The sequence below is a fragment of the Lutjanus erythropterus genome, chromosome 19 (assembly GCF_056507025.1).
Source record: "Lutjanus erythropterus isolate fLutEry1 chromosome 19, fLutEry1.hap2, whole genome shotgun sequence".
Lineage (NCBI taxonomy): Eukaryota > Metazoa > Chordata > Actinopteri > Lutjaniformes > Lutjanidae > Lutjanus > Lutjanus erythropterus.
Window position 1 is genome coordinate 8,841,100 of NC_139335.1, and position 25,984 is coordinate 8,867,083.

A 25,984-nucleotide genomic window follows, 5' to 3' on the forward strand; every position below is an offset into this window, starting at 1 on the left:
TTCCTGCTTTGCCTCAAGATTGGGAGGCTGCTGGGCCCTCAGTTTTGGGGGGCATAAAACCCACCACCCCCCGTAGATGATGCTTGCTCTTACAATTTGTCTTATCATACTTGTAACACTTCTGTGTTGGACGTAATCTGTATGAACACTACACAGATACATAAGTGTTCCCATGAGCATAATGTCACAAAATATTACTGACTTAACCAGAACTTTTCTGAGGTTCATTGAAGAGACATTAGCCATTATAAGCTTGATTAAATCCGGCTTGTTTTACTTCCAGGCTTAATAAACCTGTCCAAGATGTGTGATTAAAATTAAAGAATTATTTCACATTTTTCATATTGTGTTACACAATCAAACAGTAATGTTAGAGGTGGTTGAATGCTAACAATCATGGGTTATCAAACATGTTATTTTGTCTTGAAATACAGCCTGATGTCCTTCCAGATTTTCACTGTCCATTGTCTTTTCAGTTGCTGATAAAATCTATAACTTACACAGCAGTATGACATTTGCATCCAAACCTGAGTGACATCAGAAGAAACTTGCAGTCATGTGAATATGGTGAATTTCCAGCACATCTATGAATTATATCCATTATAACAGTAATTACTCTGTTTTTTTCCCATACAGTATTTTAACCAGGCTTTGCTGTGCTGTGATAATACCCTGGAGAATTTGTTGGTCATGTAACGCCAGTATTGAGGTTGTCCCTAGTGTGAGGCGTGTTGCCTGCTTTATTCACTCTTTATGTAAATAATAATCTAAAAGTAGACCGTTATTGCACACTAGTTCTTCTGTATTTTTTTTTTCTGATCCCTGGGTGGAGACACAGCCGTGCAGCTCCAGTACAGTAATGATGAGTGACAGGAGAAGCGGCCAATCAGAGGAGGGACTAAAGCTTTTAATGCTGTCAGAGGCTGCAGCCTCCCAGTCTGATGATGAGTGTGAGCCACCTGTAGCAGAGCAGCAGCTACACCCAGAGGAAACAACGTCTGCACAGCACCGTTACACTCACTGTTATACAGGCAGCACACGGACCTCATCACCGGCTGGTCCTCCGGAGTCCAACCGTCCTCACAAAGTCACGACGAAGAGCTCAAACATGTTGCTCGGTTTTCTGTCTGTCGCGTTTCTGCTGGGCGCTGCCGTCCAGGGTGAGTAAAGTTTACTTCTACACTAAACATCCTCTGTCAAACTATTTATAACTCTGTATTTCTACTGACATTTGACTTAGAATATGAATTGAACCCTGGAAACACGCTGTCATGCTACTTTTTTTACTAGTTTGACTGTAGTCTACGAAGATTTAATCCCTTTGTGTAATTTTAATTATGTTTCTAAGTAAAAGTACACCAGTATTGAACCTTAGACCTAATTCTGTGGAAACATTTAGTATCCTATTATCAACTAAAAATTTACCTAATATATAAAACCAAGTGTTCCTGATGCAGAAAAAAATGCAGCTTGTTATATTGATGCTATATAACATTTATTTATTTAATGGTTAAGTAAAATATTTGTTGTAGTTGGTTATTGTAGAGCAATGTGTGTGTGTGTGTGTGTGTGTGTGTGTGTGTACTGATATTAGAAAGTAATAAAAATTCTGATATTGATGTATCAGTTGACATTCTGTATAATGCCGATACCGATATACATAAACCGATACAGCTGTGATTGGTCAGTAGTGGGCTGATAATATATCAGTCGACCAGGTCAAAGATTATCATGTATTATAGGTAAATCTGGCACTTACTCATGTCTTAAATGGCATTTCTCATGTACATTTGTGGTGTTGTACATGTACAAAATACATTTTTGGCCTTTTTTTAAAACTTATTTTAGTTAAAATCTTGAGTTATGGGCCATGACATTATAGACTCTATAAATTGCAGTCGGACTTCTTGTAAATAATAAACCCACAAGATAGAAATTAATATCTGAAAATATTTAACAGGAACTTTCTTCTTCCTGTATGTGGTCAATACGTTTATTATCTATTATAATGTAGTCAGTGACATAAACAATGCATATGTGTAGGTTACAATTTATTATTTTTAAATTTAAATGGCAAAATACTCAAATAAACACAAAATGATGATTGTGACAGTTTGATGTTGGTTTACTGACAACATATAATCCAACAACCTGTTTGACATTAATATAAACAAGAAAATACAAACTAAAGATCTAAAAATCGTTTATATGAAGAAAATAATTGTAATTTTTTTCAAGCTAAAAAGTCAGCACCCCAAAAAAGACACAGTAGTAGTTCATAGTACAAATATGAATGAATTAATAACTGAATCATTACAAGCATATTTAGATATCCACGTGATATTAGGGAATACTTGTAACCATTGTCTTGCTGTGCTTCTTCTATTTATTCAAGAAAAATGCGTCTTTTCTTCTTTTTTCTACACATTTATGGGGGTTTTCCCCCAAATAGTCTTAACCCCTGACTCACTGCTCCTTTGGTGTGACTCAAAGCTCGCTGGGGGTGGACAGATGCCAGCGAGGAGGCTTCGGTCAAACAACAGCCGGCCCCCTGAAGCACAGCACACTCCACACACAAAGTTTACTCTGTGTGTGCGTAAGCAGACCCCCTCGACAGCGTGGTGAAGCTGCCCTGAGGAATTTTGATGAGCTCTCCAGTGTACTGTACAGTTAAATCCATTGGTCACACTTTGGATTATTTTGGACCGTTCTGAAGTGCATCTCTGTGATTCAAGGTTTCCATATACAGACAGATAGTCGGTCACTATCATGTGCCGAAGCCTCACTGACAGCCTGCAGGCTGCTTGCGTGAATCCCCTCCTGTCATGTGTCTGCTTGTATAGATTTGGAAGAAGCTAGAGGAAAACTGGGAGGTGATGGAGGCTGCAGTTTGGGGCATGGCTGAGTGTGTCTGAAGTAGCAGTAAAGAGGTCCAGATGAAAAGACCTCCCGACGGTCGTGATCCTCCTCCTCCTCCTCCTCTGGCGCCACATTTACTTGTGCCCTCTGCAAGAAATTGTCCAGAGAGAGGAGTGGAGCACCTCAAATGCCTGCCTCTTCTCTCCCTACTCTCTCTGCTACTGTTTCCTCTCTCAGACCTCATGCAGTTCATCACATTTCCTCCACATGTGTCATGATTAGCTGGCTAGTCATCATTAGATCATTACCGGAGCATGCAAGACCTGTTCAGGAGTCAACAGACAGTTGTAGGAATTTGAAACATCTCATGTAGAGCTGCAGCTGACATTTTTTTATTTACCATATATTGTAGATTCATTGATTAATTGCTTAATTAACAAAATGTTAAAAGAGACCTTGGCGTAATCTTAAAGGGATGAGTCGGATCATTTGAAGTTAGTTTGTGCAGAAATGACACTGTAAGTTGATCAGCTGTCAGTTGTCTCTGGAGTTTTGAGTTCAGTGACTGCCTGCCTTTTGCCTGCCAGACTACATTAACATACTGCTCAGTTTAACCATTATAAATATCTACTTCCTATTAAATATTATTACTAATTATGAGTCATAAACACACATTAACAACAGACATTTGGCATTAATTCGAACTCTAATTAACTGGCAAACGATAACACAATTTACAGGCCGGAATAGAAATTTCAAAGGACACCACAGCTGTAATCTTGTTGTCAGAGAAACCGGATATCTAATGACATATTCTAATACAGTAATCATATCATAGATTACTCCTTTAATGGGTTAGTTTGCTTTCACCAGGGTCACACAAGAATACAAAGAAACTAACCAATTGAGGCAGCAGTATTTCAGGAACTCCCGTGTTTGCTGACAAAGAATTACTGTTTTTGCAAAAGGAGTCCGGCTGAAGCAGATAGAGTGATACTTGAATCACATAAAGGCAGTTTCCTGTTGGAAAAGGCTGTCTGATGCAAACTAAAGTGGTGAAAATATTCTATATATTGGGAACACATGAAATGATATTGTTTTTTTAGATGTGCCTTTTTTTAGGTGTCTAAATACAATTTTTGCTGACCCTGTCCAAAGCAGTATATTCCTTAGCTTCTCTCTCCAAAGTGGGGGCGTGTCGACCACCATCTACTATAAGTAATGCTAGGGATAAGTGCCTCATATAATCCCACTTAATATAATCCGAACTACCCCTTTAAGATATTAAATTTACTGCCATAAATGACAATGAAAACCTGCAACTTATCACATTCAAGAGGCTGGAACCAAAGATTATTTGGCAGTTTTGCTGGTAACATTACTTAAACAAATGTAACAATCATTCGTTAAAGATACATATTCTAACTGAGCAACCCTCACAGCTCAGTTCCTGCACTCCCTGACATTTTTAGCCATAATTTTTTAGCAATTATTCCTTTTTCAGTGAGAGAAGTACATAAAGAGTTCTGGTTAGCCAGTGCTTTTTATACAACTCAGTTCCTCATCTCATTGTCTCTGTTTCGTATCAATTATCGATCTCATCTTCCTCATTTGTCGCACTCTCGCCTGCTGTTACTGTTTTTGCCTCCACCTCTCAAGCACACTTGTTGCTGTTTTCTCTGCTGTTTCGTCTCTCCCTCTGACGCTGCCTCCCTGCTGTATCCTGTTGGATTAGACCTGCTCCAGGGCAGTAAATCTCACTCTGTAATTGGAAAGCATGTGCTGGCGGAGCTTTAATTGGATATGATATGTGCAGAGGCCCTGCGAGTTAGCCCTGCTCCAGGCAGCCATCTGTTACCTCCAAGTTACAGTGTAAGAGCTCTGTTTGCTCAGATACAGAGAGTCTTATCCAGGACGCTGCTTAAACTGGAGACCGTCTGATGAAGAAAAGGAACTAATCAGATGGAATATATAGATATTGACATTAGATATCTGATCTGCTGTACTGCTGCACAGTGTGTCCTTTGTGCAATAGTAACCATGGCCTGAGATTGTGTGTGTGTGTTGGTCTGCACATGTGTGTGTCAGGCATCAAGTCTGTCTCGTCAGCAGCAGGAAGCGCATCAGTCCCAGCCAAGATAAAGTTTGTGTGACAGATGTAAGAGAACAAAGTCTACTTTTAGACCCACTTTAAATGCTCATCTGTCAATGATACACACCCCTGTTCTCATATTAATAGATCAGGTACACTAACTGGAGTTTAGCTGAGGAGTTACACTTAAAGGGATAGTTCAGGTTTTTTTTTTTGAAGTGGGGTTGTATGAGGTACTTGCATGACCAATAGTCAGTGTATTAAGTGTATTAAGTTAGGTAGATGGTGGTCGACATGCCCCCAGTTTGGAGAAGCAGCAAAACATTTAAATGTTTTTGCCGCTTTAAAGGACCAAATCAAAAAATCCAAAGCAGTGTAAGTGTACACCATATTTTCACTGCTTTATCTTGGATCCCATGGTGGACAGGCTGAATTCAAATCACTCTAATTAACTGAGTGAATTAACTTCAAGGCACTTTACTGCAGTAGATAGAGTTTTGATCTCAACTCAAAGTTTTGAAATAATCTAAAAAAGTTTTGCAGACCTACAATCAAATCTCTCTATGATTTAATTTTTATCTAAAGAAGAAAAGTAAATGATTTCAACAAAAGATAAGTAGTTGGTAGTTAGCCTTGAAATTTTGAGTTTTCTGAACTTTTTTGTTTTTACAGTGTGGATGAATAAATAATAAGTCAACGTTTTTTTTGTAGAGGATGAATTCTCATGGCTTGGAGAAAGAAGCAGCTCTGTATGTATGTTGTCTCATGGTTTCAACTCTAACTGAGTGTATATATCCATATTGACAGACATATATTTTGGCTAATCCTAGCATACTGACATATTGCCTAGGCAGCCCCTCACCTCCACCGTATGGGGTGTGTGTGTGTGTGTGTGTCCTCCGGTCAGGTCTGTTGACACGAGACACCCCGCAGGATGACAGACTGTTGGGTTAGTGAAAATAAAAGCTTCCTGTCAGTGCTGTGAGCTCGCTCCTGGTGACATGGCGTCAGCTCTGTGGCTTTGATGTGGCAGCCCTCAGGCCTGCTTTTCTCTCAGCAATGACCGCTGAAGTAAACTGACCTGTGTGTTTGTGTTAGTGTGCCATGAACACAGGGATGGGCACCTTTAAATACCAGGAGGTCATAAAGCAGTATGTAAAAAATGTTCACTCTCATTAGCTGCCAGAGGGACCTGAAGTGTGACCAGTAATTAGCTGTGAGCTGTAGTCCAGCATGCGTCCTGCATTTTTGTCTTTAATCAGCTTGTTTCAGGTGTCATACCGCATGATTTCTGAAACACAGGCACTACACACACACACACACCACTATAGGTCAGCTCTCCACATGACTCCTCTGTCTCCTAATGAGGTGCTGCCTTCTGGCCTCAGGCTCTTCCTGACTGTTGGGTCATAACCTGTCAGTTTGTCTCCTGCTTTGTGTGCATTCCTTAATCAGGTCCGTCCTTCTTGCAGTGCTGCTGGATGCGCTATTTCAGGAACGCACTTTCCCCCAACCTCAACAATAAACTGGAAATATTTCATGGCAACACTGAGAAGCTGTTTGTCTGCAGCTCTCTGGGCTGCTCAGGATTCCTTCTAGGGTCTATTAATACAGACCAGTAGCTTTTTATATGTGAAAAACTGGTGGGACCTTAACCACTTCAGTCGATAGGCTACATACCAGGAAAACTACAGTACTCGCTCTTGCTACTGATGTGTTTTTTTAAACACGTCATGGGTCCATGCATGGCTCCACAAAACACTTTTAATGACAGAGTGGCTGCTTGCAGCAGGTCTTGTACACATTCACAGAGGAGGAGAGAGAAAGAGAGCAATTACACAAGTTACATCAACACTGTCACAAGCCTAAATTCAGAGCGCAGTACTCCATTGTTGACACAACCAAGCTCGGCTTCTGCTCCCTGTTGCTGAATTGGCTCAGACTCAGAGGCAGATCAAGCCAGCAGTAGGTGCAAAGTTTTGTTGCGCCCACTGGGTTAGATGGTTTAGCAACCGACATGGACTTTTTTATGATTGGTGAGTGGAATTAATTGTGTAAGTTTCATAATAAATACCTGAGCATAACCACACCCAATCCAAACCCAATACAGGAAAGTGAAGAAAAACTAATATTTTTCAGATGCTTGCTATTATGTACATGAGACTGTAATGGTATAGTTAAAAAACAGTATTGGATTTGAGTTTTTAAGCTTTAACAGATGAGCATGGAGACACTGACACTTATCACATCTATATCATTTGATGCACAACAATATGTTCAATTCATGGACCTGCACCACAAAGGCAGGGTGGTAAAATATGCTGTCCCATGCTATTGCAAGTTTTTTAGTTCGGTGCTGGATGACTTTTTTAAGATGAACTGAGTACCATAGTGTCTCTGAAGTCTCAAATCACCCTCACACATAGTGTAGGAGATGCATTTGAATATTCTCAGATTCAGAGAGTCCGCCGACTCGTCGTGGCCCTGCAGTGCTGTTTCACATTTTTCACACAGTGAAAGCGCCTGTATGCTTTGTCAATTTGGGCAGTGACATTTACCTTTGACAATTTCACAGCATTGTCCAGGTGACTCCCGCTGATCTCGTGTTTTGCAGTCCTGTCTGAAAGATGTTTCACATCTTTGTAACTCGTCCTCGACCATGCGCCATCTCCACCAAATAGCAGGCACAGAAGGGTGCCCTCTTTTGTATGCTAACATTAAACCTGTGGCCCATTTTACCAATAGTTTGGTGAGAATATTCTGTGGTTTGCAGGCACCAATGCTTTAATTCCAATTTCTCCTCCAAATTAAGGGTTTAAACCTGTGCTGGAGTATGAAATCCACTTTATTTGCTCAAGTTAGCTGGTGTTAGCTAAGAAAGACCACCCACCTGGTGTTAAAGTGACAGGTCACCAAATACGGTGTAGCACCTACTAAAATCATCCATATTAATCAAATATTTTCTGGTAATTTCAAACTCAAACTGAAACTTAAAAATGTTTCAATTATATATTTTTCATGACCTCTTAAGGCCCACCTGCATGGTCTTCACGACCCACCAGGAATCACCGCAGTACACATCGCTGGCCCCACATTCACACCACGGCCAGAAAGCGAGAAAGCCGTCTGAAACAGCGAGGCAGGGACCCACAACCTTGAGCTAAAATCTTATCACGAATGATATACAATTTAGGAAAATACTATATTCAGAGATTTTTGCAGCTTATCCATTGTGTAAGATTTAGAGGGGGTTATTGGCAGGAATGGAATATAATATTTCTAAGTATGTTTTCATTAGTGTATAATAACCTGAAGAGTTTTGCAGTACCATAGGTTCTCCCACACACTTGGTAGGGCATCATTGCTGGATGACGCTAAATCCTACACACTGGTTCTTTAATAAGAACATCGATTGTGTGCTCAGTTTCTTACTGGTGATGACAGGTTGCGCTGTGCCCTCCAGGCCCTAATGACTGGTCTCCACTGATAGAGATAAGTATTTACTCTCCAGGAGTGACAGTGTGGACAGGAAGTTTAGGATGTGCCTTGGGGGAACTGGAACTGACAGTCAAATTCATGAGCAGGTACTTCACAGGAGAGCTATTGTGTCGCATGAATAAATACCCTGAAGAGCAGCGCCACGCTGAAACACAAACATCAACACTAAAGTCTGGCTCCGTCTCTCTCTGATTCTGCCGCTGTTAATGATTTGAAGTGAGGCGAAGCTTTGACAGCTGGAGGCAGACGTCTCCTTGGCAACAGATACACTCCCACAATGCACTTGTTTGATTTCTAGGTTGAGAAGGAAAGGGAAAAAAGGAGGTGGAGAGGTATCGCAGCTTTGAAGTGGCGTCAGCGCAGTGATAGTAAAACCGCAGAGCAGGCGTTCTCACAAGAGTTGGTGGACTCAGCGGGTACAGCCGGACCTTCTTATCCACATCCTCCTGAATGTGCGCTCGCCTCGCGGGCCGACCTTAGACCCACTTGTCACCGAGCCTGACCCAGTCATCCCTTTTGTGTCTGCAGGGGATTATCCGGCTGTAGGTTAAATCCTTGGAGACGAGGCTCCCTGTTAGACGTGTAAAGCAGAGTGCGCTCTTAATTACTCCACTGTTTCAAGCGTGTTACACTAACAGACCGTCTGTTTACATTGTTTCATGTGGATTTCATAAACCCTCCTGGTGTGGACAACTTCATAATCACAGGAGACCATAAAATTGACAAGCAGCCCCGCTAAAGTCACATTAACAAAGATGCCATGCTGCTAACATGTAGTTTAAATGGACACTTCACCCCAAAATCAAAAATACATATTTTTCCTCTAACCTGTCGTGCTGTTGATCCATCTAGATTTATTTGGTGTGAGAGTTTTGAACGTATCAGCCGTAGAGATGTCTGCCTTCTCTCCAATATAATGAGACTAAATGGCACTCGGCTTGTGGTGCTCGAAGCACCAAAAAAATTTATTCAAAACCCGTGTCTCTTTCCAAAAATCCTGACCCAGTTATCCAAGGTCATCCACAGACATTACTGTGAGTTTAATTCTGCAGTAGAATCTACAAGAACTACTTCAGAATCTACCTGAACTACTTTATTTTATAATACAAGGAAAGTAATATCTATTTGAAACTGCTCACAGCGAGGTCTGTGCATTATCTCGAAGGTCATGATTTCTGGAGAGAGTCAACAGTTTTGAATTTTTCAGAAGTATTTTTAGCGCTTTGAGCTCCACAGGCCGAGTGCCACTTTGTCCCAGAGAAGGTAGATGTCTCCACCTCCGATATCTCCCAAACTCTGCAACTCACAAAAAGGGGAAGTGTCCTGTTAAGAAAATGCTGTGGTGAAGTGGGAGAAGTTTAAACATACATAGTTGCAGGCATCGTTGTATCAGTCTGTGGTTGGGGTATCATGCGTTGCCTGTGAAACTTTGTTTATGGCTGACATTCCCATGTAAATGGAAATAGAGAAGCAGCACTGAACTTTCGCTGTGGAAACAATTGTCACGGTCAGAAAAAAAAAAGTGGAAGAAGAACCGCCGTGTCAGTTCATGGAAAGCATTCACGCTCATTTTGTTCTCCGTGACAATTTCCCTTTTGTCCATCACTTCCCCTGTGTCCATCAACATACAGTGTTTTTATGATGAGATTATAACCTTTATCTCTCTTTATCTGTTATTTATGACTTTTAGGTAGATACCAAAATTACCTCAGCATGACAGGAGTCTTTTTTCAATAGCACATTTTCAAGGTCTCAGCTTCAATATCTTTCCATTTGCAACATCAGACCATAATCACATTATAACCACTGTGTGTGAAGGCCACATTTTAAAAACTTTTCTTCAAGAGATATGGGTTTATTGTAAATGACATCTATGCTATTCTTATATAAAACATTTCTTATTCCAGCAATCTACTTTCTTTCTGCAGTAGAATCTATCGGAACAACTTTAGAAATGTCATCAAAGTGAAAAGCTGGCAGTGAGGAATGATTGTGTAATTCCTCCTTGGCTGTAGTAGCAGTAGTAGGTGATAAGGATGAGTTTATAGGGACCTTCATAGAGATGATAAAATGAACCGCTAGATTTCATAACTCATCCCTGATGCTAAGACATCTATCTCATGTTTAAGCTAAATTAATACTTTGATGTCACGGTTAGTCCAGTCTGGCAGTAATTTGTGCAAGAGACAGTGAATGCCAGCTTTCAACATTCAGATTGACTGAGATTAAGGGCTGAATGTTATATTAATTTTGATTTTGACCATATTGCTCAGCCCTAACTCCACTACAATTAAGTTCAGCGTTCTAAGCCTTAATAACAGTATGTATTATGGCAAAAGTTACTTAGTCATTCTTAAAGTGGTCACTGTCAGTGTTTTACTATAATATGATGATATGATTTACTACAATATGATGTTGTGGATTAATATTACTGCTGCATTAATGTTTGGTTGAGCTAATTTTAACTGCTTTATATTCAGTTTGGTTGTTTAATCATCAACAATGCATCATATACTAAAACAACATAGAATGACATGGTTGCACCATTTGAGAATTCACCAAATAAACTGTATAATAAGATATATATTGTATATTGTACAGATATTATTACCCAGCCCTACTGACATTCTGCTTTTTATTTAATTTGTGTGCGTGTATGTGTGTGAATGCCACTTTATTATTTTTTATTATTGAGAATATAGTAATTTGGGTGAGCTGACTGAAGTTGAACAAAATCTCCATGAAACTTGAAGTCTTACAATACAGTAATGAATATAGAGTTCATCACCAAAACACAATAATTTTATCAGTTGCGTTTATGATTTTGTAAACACATTCCTATCTGTGTGTAATGATAGGCTTTTCTGACTAATAAAATGTGTACCAATAAAATGTGGTCATAGAAGGTCAAACACTATTCAGCCATTATTGTCATCATCATCATCATCATCCATGCCATGGAAAATAGTGTTGTAATATGAAGATCAGGGCTCGACATTAATGCTCGCCGAGGACAGGTAAATGATTAAAGCTATGACAAGAGTTTTCCAGAATGAACTGTGTCTTTTGTGCTTACGTAATCAAAGGTAAAAAGGTAACTTCATTCCATTACAGATACGGAAAATCAGTTTGCGGTCATATTTAGTAAAAGTGGGGTTTATTTAGCAGGATTACTATTTTAAAATACATCTTAAAATAAAGAGTGATATACTTCTTTGTGCAGTGCTCACAAATTACAACACTTCAAAACACGGTCAATTTAACATCCTAGCCTTACCTGGCTGTGAAAAAAAATGCTTCACTGCTTTGAAATTTCAACATTATGTTGTCTTTAAATCAGAAAAGAGGAACAACATCACAGCACAGTTCTGCCTTCAGCTGTGAAAATACTGTTATACAAGAACTCTAATTTAAATGAACATTTACAGGTCAGACCAACTACTAATGTTAGCTACACAGAAATCCAGTGATCTAGATAATCTGCCAATACTTTCAATGCTACTACTGAAAAATATTTAAATGGTGAGGTAAAAACAGAAGATTCAGGTCAGAATACATTTAAGTCACTTGAAGATTGAGTGTGAAGTGTGAATAGCTAAGTACATTTAAATTTGAATAACTAAAACTATTAGTCTAAAGGCGCATTTGCACATAACAAAGGAAGGAGTAGCTGGACAAACAATAAATCTAACAACAATCTTAAAAACATTACATTAGGCTAAACAAGTTTACAGTAGCAGTAATGTTTATGGTAATAGTTTTGGCAGGAAATTATGACTGTATTTAGTAGAATAGAAGAATAGTTTTCTTTGATGCTGTCTTTTAATCATTGATCCTGTCGGGTATTCTTGTTTTCATAACAGTTTAGTCTTGAATAGTGTTTCCAACCTGACAAGATTTAGGGTAGCATTAGTCAACACACACCCAGAGAAAGCATGGTCTCTGTTAACTTTCCAATGTTGATAAGAAACTGGCTTCTCCACATACACACCCATGCACACAGCTGATAAGACTCTTTGACACATTTATGAGTCCACACAATGAGGGTTAAATGTTATCTTTTACCTTTTTAACAGCTGGTTAATTGTGTGTTCATCATTAGTGTTTGCTGAGATCTGTATTTCTACAATTTTGGCGACCTTCCCTGCTTCTAGGGAAAGGAGTTGGTGAGCTTGCTGAACAGTTTTGTGCAGCTCTTCATCGCTGCGGCTGCTCCTGACTGCTCTATAACTCTATAACTCCCCTGCAATTTTTCAAACTGATCTTCTGTCAAAAAATATAGAAAATGACTGGTTTGAAGACACATTTTTGATGAAAAATAGAGGTAAAGCTAATCTTACAGACAAAGTCACAGTTATTATGATTCTCGCCCCCCACTAACTGACTGCCTTTTTTCCCTGTCCCATCCCAGTCTTGTGATGAATAGTGAAACTGATTCGCATCCTGTGGGATTCCTGGAAAAAAATATCATCCTCTAATGCTGACTAATCCACAGGACTATAAACTGTAACTGTCTGTCTAGTTTCAAAGAAGCAAAAAGGAATCTGCAAAACAGCTAAAATGTGATTATTTTTTTAATACGACCAGATAAAACTTTGGCCTTGGATGTTTTAATAGGATGTAAGGTATGAAGGAATGAGGGGCATGGTGAAATACTTAACCTTCAACTCAGTCATGCGTGGAAACACACATAAGTCCTTGCTAAAACGTAACACAGAGAATATAACAGGGCTAATCAAAACAGGGTAGACTGGATCTGATTTAAGAGGTTTTTCATTAATCTTGATCTCTGGTCATCCAGTAAGATTAGTCCATTGCCCTTAAGTCTTAATCTAGATGAGCCTGTCACAAAATGATACGTGTGTTTTACGGCTATGATCTCATGCTGCTTCACTTACAGATCCAGCCCTTAACTGTGCCACTCCTTTACTTTACGAGCATTAAAAACGTCACCTGAAACTATATTCGTCTTTCCCACCTTTCCCCACCTCCCCATCTATCATTGATTGCTCAATGTCTTCTTCCACTCCTCTAATACATGATTTTTAAGGTAGGTATGGGTGTGTTTGCACATCAAATACACTGTGTCCATAAAAGTCTGCTGTCACAGGGTGTGTGAAGCCTGTGGTTTTTCATCTCTAAATGAGTCTTGGTTACTAAGCGATAAAGACATTAGGTCACTCTGTGCCCTGTACACAGAGAAAATAATCAAATCACCCTCAGGATCTGATATTAGTCCTGATTTTCTCGCTACTTCCTTGTGCTTTTGAGACGACTTACTGGAGAAAACTGTTTGTGTAAGGCGTCCACCCATCTGGCTTTCAGTAGCGTGTTCGCTCTCTGGCTGCCGAAAGGGGGCTCTGAGTGTAATCATACAATGCATACAGATGAGGCGCTGAGGTAAACAGGCAAAGCCATTATCAAAGACCTCCTGCTGTTTGTGCCGCTCCCCAAGCTGCCCTCCGGCTTCCTCTGTTCCCCCCATAAACATGAAGCCAAGAGTGGGAGCAGGCTAACTGGGAACAGGCGTCACAACAGCACACGGCACAAACAGGAGGCAGCTCCGTCCTTTAACATGGTCAAGTGTAGTTGGCAGCACTTGTGACTGACACATCTCGGTCAGCTGAGTCACAGCTTAAGTCCACTTTTTACTCACACAGTTTTAAATGTTTATTTAAGCCACAGCCTCGTTACCCTCTGTACAGCTTACAATCGAATATGTTTAATAACTGAATAGGGCTGTGATGGTATGGATTTAGTCTTGGCATGGTGACAAAACACCATCTTCCCATGAGTTGGCAGCTTATCACCGCTCTCTTAGTAATTATGTTTTATCAGACTTTACTGAAGCTTATTTTCATAAGCGTAGTGTAGCTCCTTTGAAGAATAGGGCAGGGTGTAAGTGTATGTGGCATGTAACCAGAAACATGAACTTAGCAGTAGGTTGTCAGTGTGGCAGTAAATGTACAGCGCAGGTCACAGTGTGTCAGTTAATAAATGTACAGCTTCTCCACATGAAAAGTCTCATCTGTTGGTTCCCAGCAACTGTCTTGGTAACTCTGAACTGACAATGAAGCTGAATCTGATCCAAAGGACCACTGTGTACTTTTTAATTCATCAGCAGATCTGAAATATAATATTAATTTGAATGTTTTTATTATTGACCTCAAAATAAGAATTGTGTTTTTGTTACCCTACCTTAATGTTTTGAGTTTTTTGTGAGTTTCGCCCTGTTTTCTTTCTCCTACATGTATGGAAGGGGAGGGTGAAATGAGTGGTTCAGTTGGTTGCAGTCTATAACCTACCCCACTATATGACAATAAATCCTACACACTGGTCTTTTAAGCCTACAAATATGAGTGCTGTCACATTAAGAGAGAATTAAAGGGACAGTATATCCCAAATCAAAAATACAGATTTTTCCCCTGGCCTGTCATGCTATTCATTCATCTAGGTTGTTTTGGTGTGAGTTGCTGAAAATTAGATATATGTAGTTTTATTTTGTTAAAATAACAATATTACAGAAACATCATACAACAAGCTTGCTGTTGGCGGTAGATAATCTAATTAGATGTTGAATTAAAATGCATAGCTCATCGTGTGAAGAGCATTAACATGGAAATATTTGCTAATTAATGCATTATTTCCCTCAGTAATTAGCATGTATAATTAAGTTGGTAAGCTGTGATGTGGTCAGTACACATCTTAAAGCTGCTCTAATCAATATTTGTATATTAACAATGGATCAAATGACTACTTGTATGAGAGAGGTGTCGCTTCTGTTGTCAAACCCACAGATAATTATCACTGCACACTGCAGTTTCCCGCAGATCGATGGAGTATGTGGTACCACAAAACCAAATGACAGACGAACGAAGACAGCAACTAGCTGGTGAACAAAGTGGAGCATTTAGTCACTAAGGAGCCAAAAACAGCAAAGAAGAGAGTGAATCTGGTCTGCTGGACACAAACAGGACTTAAAAAGGAATGCTAATGTTGCTGTGTCTGCTTGATGTATAATAGGCACCCATTCATCATATCAACTTTCTAAGATGACATTATGTCAATAACGTGTTTTCTTCTGCCCCCTAGTGGCAAAAAAAAAAATAAAAATAATAATTTTGTGAGTGTGTAGGTCTACATGAAATGTGCATAATGAATACTAATTATCTTAACATGCATTTGCACACATGAAAGGAGGTAATAGCTGGACAAACAATTAGTAACTGTATTGGAATACATTTTTAAAGTAACCCGCCCAACCCTGCTTAAATCACAGATTTAGTGTGCCCTGATTATTTTTTGTGCTTTTGTTTTGACTGTAGGAACATCGACAAATACCACCTCTCCTGCATTTTCTCCCAACACTACTACGACAGCCCCATCTTTAACCAGCAGCCTTCTAACCACCACTGTTACAACTTCACCAACTTCCACAAGGCCCTCCACGGCGTCAGTAGATACTACACCCGCGGGAAATACTGCTGCAGGATCTACAACTTCAGGACCATCCGCCACAGAATCTACAACTTCAACACCATCCACCACAGCACCTTCAACTTCAGCACCATCCACCACAGCATCTTCAGCTTCAGCACCATCCACCACAGCATCTTCAGCTTCAGCACCAAATGTCCAAGAATCTACGACTTCAGCACCATCTACCACAAAGCACTCCACAACCTCAGTAGCTACAACTGTAGCTACAACCCCAGAAACTGCCACAACAGATTCTACACCCTCACCACCATCCACCCCAGAGCACTCCACAACTTTAGCAGCTACAACTACAGCAAGTGCTACAAGTATGGAATCATCTACCACCCACGCAGAGATGACCTCCTCTCAGCCGAGCACAGAGTCCACGACCACATCCACTAAGTTCACTGCCAACACCACGGGCTCTCCATCATCTCCACCCAGTGGTACAACGCTGTTGACAAGTCATCCCACCAGCACCAGTGAGACTATAAATACAACCATCTCTACAAATACACCTATCACACCTACCAACAACAACACAACTACAGTTATGTCAACCACAACCAATCACACAACTACAACTGCACCAGTCACACCTACCAACAACAACACAACTACAGTTATGTCAACCACAACCAATCACACAACCATAAGTGCACCGATCACACCTACCAGCAACAACACAGCTACAACCAATCACACAACTACATTTGCGCCGATCACACCTACGGGCAACAACACAGCTACAACCAATCACACAACTACATTTGCGCCGATCACACCTACCAGCAACAACACAGCTACGACCAATCACACAACTACATTTGCGCCGACCACACCTACTGGCAACAACACAGCTACAACCAATCACACAACTACATTTGCGCCGACCACACCTACGGGCAACAACACGGCTACAACCAATCACACAACTACATTTGCACCGATCACACCTACGGGCAACAACACAGCTACGACCAATCACACAACTACATTTGCGCCGACCACACCTACGGGCAACAACACGGCTACGACCAATCACACAACTACAGTTGCGCCGACCACACCTACGGGCAACAACACAGCTACGACCAATCACACAACTACAGTTGCGCCGACCACACCTACGGGCAACAACACAGCTACGACCAATCACACAACTACAGTTGCGCCGACCACACCTACGGGCAACAACACAGCTACGACCAATCACACAACTACATTTGTGCCGACCACACCTACGGGCAACAACACAGCAACAACCAATCACACAACTACAGTTGCGCCGACCACACCTACGGGCAACAACACAGCTACGACCAATCACACAACTACAGTTGCGCCGACCACACCTACGGGCAACAACACAGCTACGACCAATCACACAACTACATTTGTGCCGACCACACCTACGGGCAACAACACAGCAACAACCAATCACACAACTACATTTGCACCGATCACAACTACCGGCAACAACACAGCAACAACCAATCACACAACTACAAGTGCACCGATCACAACTACCGGCAACAACACAGCAACAACCAATCACACAACTACAAGTGTACCGATCACAACTACGGGCAACAACACAGCAACAACCAATCACACAACTACAAGTGTACCGATCACAACTACGGGCAACAACACAGCAACAACCAATCACACAACTACAAGTGTACCGATCACAACTACGGGCAACAACACAGCAACAACCAATCACACAACTACATTTGCACCGATCACAACTACGGGCAACAACACAGCAACAACCAATCACACAACTACATTTGCACCGATCACAACTACGGGCAACAACACAGCAACAACCAATCACACAACTACAAGTGTACCGATCACACCTACTGGCAATGAGACAGTTACAATTAGAACAACTGCACAGACCAACACAACCTTGATTACAACCACAACAGTGACCACACAAACCAACAACAGCACAGCAAGTACAACTGTACTAACTACAGCTGCACTAACAAACTCTACTAACACCTCGCCTGAGCCTCCTGCATCCGTCACCACCCCACCCTCATCCTCTAATGTCACCACAGTCACAACACTCACAACTGGACCCCAAACCTCTTCACCTACCTCCAACTCCACCTCCAGCTCTCTCCCTCCAATCACCTCCCCAGGCAGTAGCACCATACCCCCCACTGGAAATACCACCACCCCTAGTCCCTCAACAACAACCTCAGGAGGTAGGACTAACAGCATGAATGTTGATGTGTGTTCTTACAAAATAATGATGATGATGTGCAGGTGAGAGGTAATTTAATGTTGATTTCTGATTGAAAACAGGCTGATATTTGGTCTAACATCTAAGACCTCTTTTTACCCTCTTTCCAGCCGGCTAAAATGTGGAAAATGTGTCACAAAACACAAATTTGCTCAGTCATTCCAGGACAGTATAATGGAAACAGTTCTTAACATAATGACAATGTGATACAATGCACTGATTTTGGTTGATTGATTTTAAATACAGAAAATCAGTGAAAAACAAAACCAACGTCTTATTGAATTACTAATCAGTAGCAAGTTTCAAGTCTCTCCAGCTTGCTTTGTATGCTGAAACCTTTGGTAGCCTGTGGAGTAGAGATGAATGGTATGCTTTGGAAAATTGTCTGCAGTAATGTAAAGTATATGTGATTTATTCTAACATCTACCACTGTGGTCCTCTCAAGATTTCCGTTGAACAATTCAATGCAAGCAAACACAATATGAAAGCCACTCTGTAATAAGTGTTGCATTTACAGCTTTTCATAGACATAATTTGAGATACACAGGAAAATGTGCTGTATTTCAGCAATCATAGTAACACTTTTAGATGCTAATGATGGCTTTGTTCTCTGTTTAAACGTCCTGATTTTTACTAATGTTTTGATGTAACAGGGAGTACTACTTTGTTGGCCACACCAGCTACTGGCAATACAACAGCCGCATCCACCACCACCCCTCACATCAGCACTGGTACCACCATCCCCACTGGTACCACCGTCACCACTGGTGCAACCACTGCCGTCACCACCGTGCGACCAGCAGAGGTCACCACCACTAACAGCTCCACCACAGCCATCCCAGTCCTTGGTTTGTACCTTTCTTAAAGTCCAGGTGTAATACACCTACAGAAGACGATTTCATCAATCAACTAAACTCTGAAAAATGTAACTGATGTATGAAACAAGCTGCAGAATGTTTGTTTTATTTTTAAGAAGGGACAGTGGATTATCTAACAAGGCCACTTGAGTCAACCATGTAAATGTGCCATACAGGCCAGTTTTTATGGGAAACGTGTTCTCAAATGCAACATTTTTCTTTCATCTTTCACCAGTTTGTCCTGCTATCCCATGTCCACTTGAAAGCATCTGTCTTAGTGGGACTTGCCAGTGTCTCTCTGGTAGCTTCCTGCAGAATGGCCGCTGTACACCAGGTAACAACGTGACATTTCATCTGCGATCACAGAAATTCCCATTACAGAGAACATGACAGGGTGGTGGCTTCTGTAAGACTTCTGTCTTATATTCTTCTTTCCTCCTCCTCACTTAGCCCAAGTGTTCCCAGGCCAGCTTCATATCACCACTTTGACATTTCAAGAGCAAATGAGCGACAGGTCCTCTGCAATATTCCAGAGTACAGCAGCTAATATCTCAGCAGCGGTAGGTTGTGACCTCACGAAACATGTTGAATAGCTACAATAAATGCTCCTCTCTCTGTCATTCATCCATGTTTATTCTGTTTCTTAGCTTAGAGAAATCCTTGGAAAACAGCAAGGGTATATACGGTCTGATGTTGTGCGACTCGAGTGAGTATTTTCTCTTTCTTCTACTGCATAAAGATGTTATGTAAGGATGTAAAAAAAACATTGAGTTGTTTATTTTACATTTTTGGTTGCTTTTCTATAATTCTCTAGGCCAGGAAGTGTGCAAGCGACTGTAAATAACGTCTATGAAAACACCAATGCCACCCAGGAGTCTGTTGATCAGTCCATTCAAAGGGCTATTAACACTAGCACAACTGGATTGTTGGCTAATGCTCAATTTACAAGTAAGAACTGCTTGTGTCCTATCCAAGCATTTAAACGTGACATGCATGAGGCCCAGGCTGCATTATATCAAGATCAGATTTTTCTCATACATCTGTCTTATATCTTTTCTCCGTCTCAGCTACAAACCTGTGTCAGCAGGAGCCTTTACCTTGTGAAGACTCCACTACAGAATGCACAACTACAAGAGGCCGGGCTGTTTGTACCTGTAGACCGGGATACATCTCCATCACTTACTCAAACACCAGCTGCAGAGGTAAATACAACTTTATTTATTTATCTTCCCTATCAAGAAACAAATACAGTACATTCTCATCCCAGGTTGCCAGACAGTGACGCTGCATGCTCCACACCCTCTTATGTCCACTAAATCTGCTTGTTTTTGCCAGTGACAGGTTCAGATTGTTATTCTAAGTTTTATGATTGTGAGTTTTGTGTCTCTTCTTTCTTTCACTTTACTAACATTGTAGCTAGCCAGCAACCAATATAACATTTGCTTTTAACTTTATAGCCAGCTATCAAACAATGCATTGCTTTGTTAAGGAATACAGAGCAAAATACAGAGAAGTTAACACCACCCTCTTTAGTACTTATTAGGTCTTGACAGAGCTCAAATTTATTTTTTATTTTTTATTTATTTTTGTGAGCAAGTATCTCCATATTCAATAAACTCTAGTTAATTTCAGTTTATATCAATAAACTTGGATTTAATAAACAGAGATTAGTTTTTAATTGTGCAACACAACAATACAATGAACAGAACAATACTCAAGTTACCCTTCAAACTTCACAGGGGACAAGAACCTCAGCCTCCTGGGTTAAAGTCGTTTGTTTTTTCATCCATAGCACCTCCTCTATACACAGACATTCTTGCTCTTTATACTACGTCAGGTGATGGGTTTACATGAAAGTCCGGTGTGTCTCACACAGACGCTAAAGGGTTCACTGTGCATCTGTAGTCGCAGAGACAAAACGTTGGTGTTTGATGACCTGAGAACGGAATGAGAACATGTTTTTATGTTGTGTCCTTTATGCTCAAAAATGTGAAATTTCTGTAATGTTCTGCTGCCAGAGCACCATAAATGACTACAGCCTCTTGTAAAGCGTATGATGACCTGCCCCCTGATGCAAGCTCAAGTTCAGTTTTCCCAGCTGATGTGCAGTTAAGAGAGCTGTAACAAAACCTTCTCACCCTCAGCGAAATACTTGTGTGGGAGAAACAACAGGGAGTGAGACACAGACAAGGTCAAGCGCTGTCGCCTTTTCTCCACGCCGACCCTTGGCCCTTACTTCATTTATCTCTCAAATTTATTTCTTTTTAATGGGGTTGTTTCCCTGGAAACATGTAGAAGAATCACAGCCTTTTCTCTCTGGAGGGTTGTGACCAAGGAGATCAGCTATAGGAAGAACTAATAAAGAATCAGACTTTTATACTAATGCTACATACAGTCACTTTCCCAGGAAAAGAACATAATGTACAATTATGTGCTTGTTTGTGATAGTCATCATGCAGGCTCCATATGAAGCAGCCTCTTTGTGTATGTGCAACCAGGCGTGCTGTACGTCTCCATCTACCCTGACCGAAGCTGTGGCTTGTTATGGCCTTATTTCAGTCCCATTGTACAAAACACTGTATGCGTTGAAATTATTTTGTTTGTCTTTGCAGCATGTCCGAGTGGGCAGAAGGCAGTGGGAGACACATGCGTACCGTGAGTACACAAATTTTTAGCGTAATTTTTTTTTTTTATTACAGAGGAAGTTTTGCATATCAGGTGTGGGGTGTCTGTATTACTTAAATGTGCGTGTTGTACATGATGTGAATTTGGCTCCCCCATGTGGAGTCAGTGTTAAACTCCATTAAGGTTGGTCAAAATAGGTCCTACTCTCAAATATAAAACAGCCTTGATTCTTTATCCCATTCAATAATTTGACACGTGCAGCAGTAGTTATCCTCCATAAATCCCATTGTCTCTCATTTTTGACAAAAATCTCAGCTCCCAAACATTTGGAGGATCAGACCATTTCTCTCTGCAATAAATCTGGAAACTGTCATTCATGCCTTCATAACCAGTCTTTAGATTATTATAATCTCAACTGTTCTCTGGGATCAGCAAAAAAAAAAAAAATCACTTTCCTGTCTTGAGCTCATCAAAAAACTCTGCTGCCCAAATTCTTCCTTACACTGGTTACCTGTTGCTTTTGGAACTGATTTTAAGATATTACTGATTACTTACAAAGCCCTGAGACACCAAGCCCCAAGTTATTTAGCTTGTTTCCTTAAATGTTCTGTTAATTATTATTATTGCTATTATTACTATTAATGCTACAGGACAAAACAGCCCTGAAATACAAACATCATTATGTTTAACTGCTCTGATTTGTCTTTCAGGTGTCCATTTGGATATGCTGGCTTCAACTGCAATGATTGTGAGTAGTAACACTATTTGAAGATGATGGAACAGCAGTGGTGGCACTTAATGTTCTGACCCATAAAAATCTAAATGTGTATTTATGTGTGTGTTTACAGCGGCTCTGCTGGCGGTGGTGGTCATCTCCTGCGTATTGGGAGGAATTCTTCTCATCCTGGTTGTGGCTTTGCTCGTGTACTTCATCTGGTGAGATCCTCCAAACTTAACCAACATTAATACTGAATTAATTTTACTCATTGTGCAGGTTGCGTTACAGTTAGTAAGTAGAGTGCAAAAGACATGTTCATTATTATACAATATTGAACAAAATAATAAGTATGCAAAAGTATGTGAATTAAATTGCAATATATAAGTATACAGTATATATGTGAATATACATATTAGAGAGAAGATTAGAAAATTACTGAAAAGGATTTGAAAACAAAAATAGAAACCTGTGTGTGCAAGTTTTACATTGTTGTCTCTTGTCTGTACATTAGGAGGGGATGCCCAAGAAGCAAGTCAGACCACAGCGATAGTCCATACTCTTTAGGTGACACAAACCAGCCGTGGCCCACTGGCATCACCCCCATTCCTCGTGCCACCACCAACTGGGATGCAGCTGGTTCCATAGAGATGACAGAAGGGGGCAGCACTAATGTCCTGATGGACAAAAAGCCTCATAGCAACGGACTGGTGAGTCGTGTCTGAATTACTTAACACTAATCCTCAGAGTCACAGTCTTGTTCATCAGCCACTAAATCAGTTTGTTCAGTGTTGCCCCACCATCTTGCATCCAGACTGCACCTGCTGATTAACCTTAAGGTCACCCAGTAAGCATGGATGTGGATTTGCCTGTGAAGGTCCAGGGAAAGGTTCAAATCTGGATAAAATTATGTTGGAAAGTTTTTTCTGGACACTGTTTCTATGTAACAGTTGTTTCAAAATCATTTTGATGGCCAGGTTTCCATCAATGTATTTTTTATGTCTATTTCAAAGTACCATGCCAGAAGGTTAGGGTTAAAAGTTTTTTGTTTTTTTAAAAAAAAGTTTTTTCGGGTGCCCCTGTAGCTCAGTTGGTAGAGCATGCGCACAATTTGCTGCATGTCAATCAACAATCCTATCTTTGGTTTCGATTATTAAAATTGAAGCCTTGTTTCAATTTATTTTCAATTGATATTGAAATAGTGATGACTTCATTTCAGTGTGTAAATGGGACCTGCTATCCACTAAAACACAAAGCTTTTGTACCAAGTGTAGCTTATTTTTAATCCTAGACATCTGACATTATTTGACCTGCGCACTGACAAATCCATGCTCACTGGGCACACGACCATCGTGTATCAGATACAGATTAGATGCTTTAATGATATGTTTTCAATCCTGTGCACACCACTATGTTTAACCCAATCATCCAGAATGTATATATAGTGCTAGCACGTAGCCCCCTCCCATGCTCCCTGCTTTGCCTGACTCCCTGTGTTGCTTTAGGGGTTTCATCCGAAGGAGAAAGGATGGAAAAAGGTAAGGCTTTGCTTTTAGATTCTGATTTTCCTTAATGCCCCCTGCTGATTATTTAGACAAGTCCCACATTGAGAATGACGGTGGTCGGGTTTTGGGTGACGGGAAGCTTCATGAAAGATCTCTTGATTGTTGTGGAGGGCTGCGTGCTTTCGTCTTCATGCTAAATTCAGTGAGTGACAGTTCAAAGAAGCTGGGCTGATGCTAGTTTGGGAGTGGTGATGATCAGTTTTCAATGCATATTGGCACCTGCAGTTACTTGTGTAAGTGTGCTTGGCTTTTGTGGGTGTTTGTATGTGAATATGTGGAGTCTTTACATCAAAAGGTTACTAATATACTGACTGCTTCCTCTGACATTTCAGTCGGGATCATACGATCTCAACCCAGATGGAATGAGGACCTTCAAAGGTAAAAACCCGTCCCGTTACTCCTATCTGGTTCAAGGCCACGAGAACCCCTACTTCTTACCAGGAGATGAGAAGAAGAACTGAAAAACATCTGGTCAGTTTGGGATGAAATCCCTGCAGGAAGGAGGGACATAGGATCAAATGAAGTCACTGATTTGAAACTCCGGGTCTGCGGGCACATTTTCTGAACAGGACCAGGTTATTTAAACACGTTTGAACTTGCTTGGATTCATGACAAATCACAAAGGGAAACAGCCACCAAAGAGATTCATTCATATGAGCGAGAACGTTTGAACTGTTTGTTACAAGTCAGGTTGTTTCATATCTATTGTTTAGGAGGAGCTAAATGGTGCTGATTGTAACCAGTAGATGTCGACGTTGCTCAGTTTAATTTTCCTACAGTTTTTTCTAAACATTTGACTTTTTTATGCTTTAAAGAAATCACTCTGTAGTCTTTTAAAATGAAGCTTCTTACACTGCTAATTGCACTAAAGTGTGTGTTAAGTTTACCACCAGTTGTCCTCTGAAATCAGAGGTAAATTGAATGTGGGATTTCAGGTTCTACTAAATATTTTTCTTATGGGTGTGATTATTTAAAAAAAAAGTAAAATAAATTAAATCTTGTATGACTAAAGGGGCTGGATCCCCGGTTCGGGGTATTTTTAAAGGGATTTATATCGTAGCTGAGTATTCTCTATTTGCAAAATGTGCCTGTTTTAATGGTCTGTTTGACAAATAGGAAACATGCAAAGCTGGTGATAAAGCCTGTCGCCTGGATGTGCCAATTATCACTTGTATACATTTCTGTTGAAAACTCTTATAACTATTTATCGTTGTGTGTCTGAGACAGTGCACTGTTTTATAAGTGTGTAAAGGTTTTGTAAATAATTAAAGATCTTTTGGCAGAGAATGTGTGTGTGTGTGTGTGTGTGTGTGTGTGTGTGTGTGTGTGTGTGAGTGCGATGGAAATAAATTAATTTAAACACAATAGTCTTGTTGCTCATGATTGGTGGATGTAGTCAGTAAAACTGCCCTACATGAGTACTTAAAGAGCTTTATGGCCACATAATGCAAACATTTGTGCATTTCTGACTCTTTCACATCCTCGCCGTGTCACTAATCATCATCTGTACAGATTATTAAGGTTTCTCATTGGTATCTGAAGAGCTTCAAGTGGCCATAGATCCTTCACTTTGTAATTAAGTTCCTCTGGACTAATATGGCTGCCCAACAGTGCTGTCAAAGGCGAAGCTGCATGATGATTTCTTTGTCTTGTGCACAAAGATGAGGTTACACAATTCACAGTCCCACCAATGGCGTCACACCGATCAACAGGTGGCAGTAACATGTCAAGATACAACAGTAAAGGCAGAGAAGAAGAAGACAGCAAGCCAGAAAACATGGATGAGAACAATGATCAGGAACTGTGTTAAAAATGTGTTTGTTACACCTGAAGGATACACTGTTTTGGTGAGTAACACTGAATATAAACACAACTTTGTTTACAAGAAAATTTCACCTTTTCATTATTAGTGAAGGATGTCCCAAGACTCCATGGGAACATTTTGTCTCTGGCATTTTTTTCATTATACTTTATAGTCCCACTGTGTTACTTATATGTGGTTTTACTGGTAGAATATGGAATATGTTATTC

At 40.4% G+C, this 25,984-nt stretch overlaps 1 protein-coding gene across 1 annotated transcript; it reads left to right on the forward strand.

Moving 5' to 3' along the window:
- The first annotated feature begins 588 nt into the window (after window positions 1-588).
- LOC146309261 (uncharacterized) lies at window positions 589-25,240 on the forward strand. The gene is made up of 14 exons (XM_084744155.1): window positions 589-1,160; window positions 15,775-18,151; window positions 18,837-19,039; window positions 19,284-19,382; window positions 19,499-19,608; window positions 19,696-19,754; window positions 19,863-19,996; window positions 20,116-20,250; window positions 21,661-21,703; window positions 22,384-22,421; window positions 22,522-22,609; window positions 22,903-23,098; window positions 23,894-23,926; window positions 24,286-25,240. Exons 1-14 carry the CDS (start codon window positions 860-862, stop codon window positions 24,412-24,414), a joined length of 3,945 nt encoding a protein of 1,314 aa, XP_084600281.1. The 5' UTR covers window positions 589-859; the 3' UTR covers window positions 24,415-25,240.
- Window positions 25,241-25,984: the final 744 nt, after the last annotated feature.

Excerpts from the sequence above, each read along its gene's own strand:
- LOC146309261 (XM_084744155.1), top strand. The coding sequence starts at position 860 with ATGATGAGTGACAGGAGAAGCGGCCAATCAGAGGAGGGACTAAAGCTT. Across the intron at positions 1,161-15,774 it reads GCTGGGCGCTGCCGTCCAGG|GAACATCGACAAATACCACC; the intron begins GTGAGTAAAGTT and ends TTTTGACTGTAG. Across the intron at positions 19,755-19,862 it reads TCTGATGTTGTGCGACTCGA|GCCAGGAAGTGTGCAAGCGA; the intron begins GTGAGTATTTTC and ends ATAATTCTCTAG.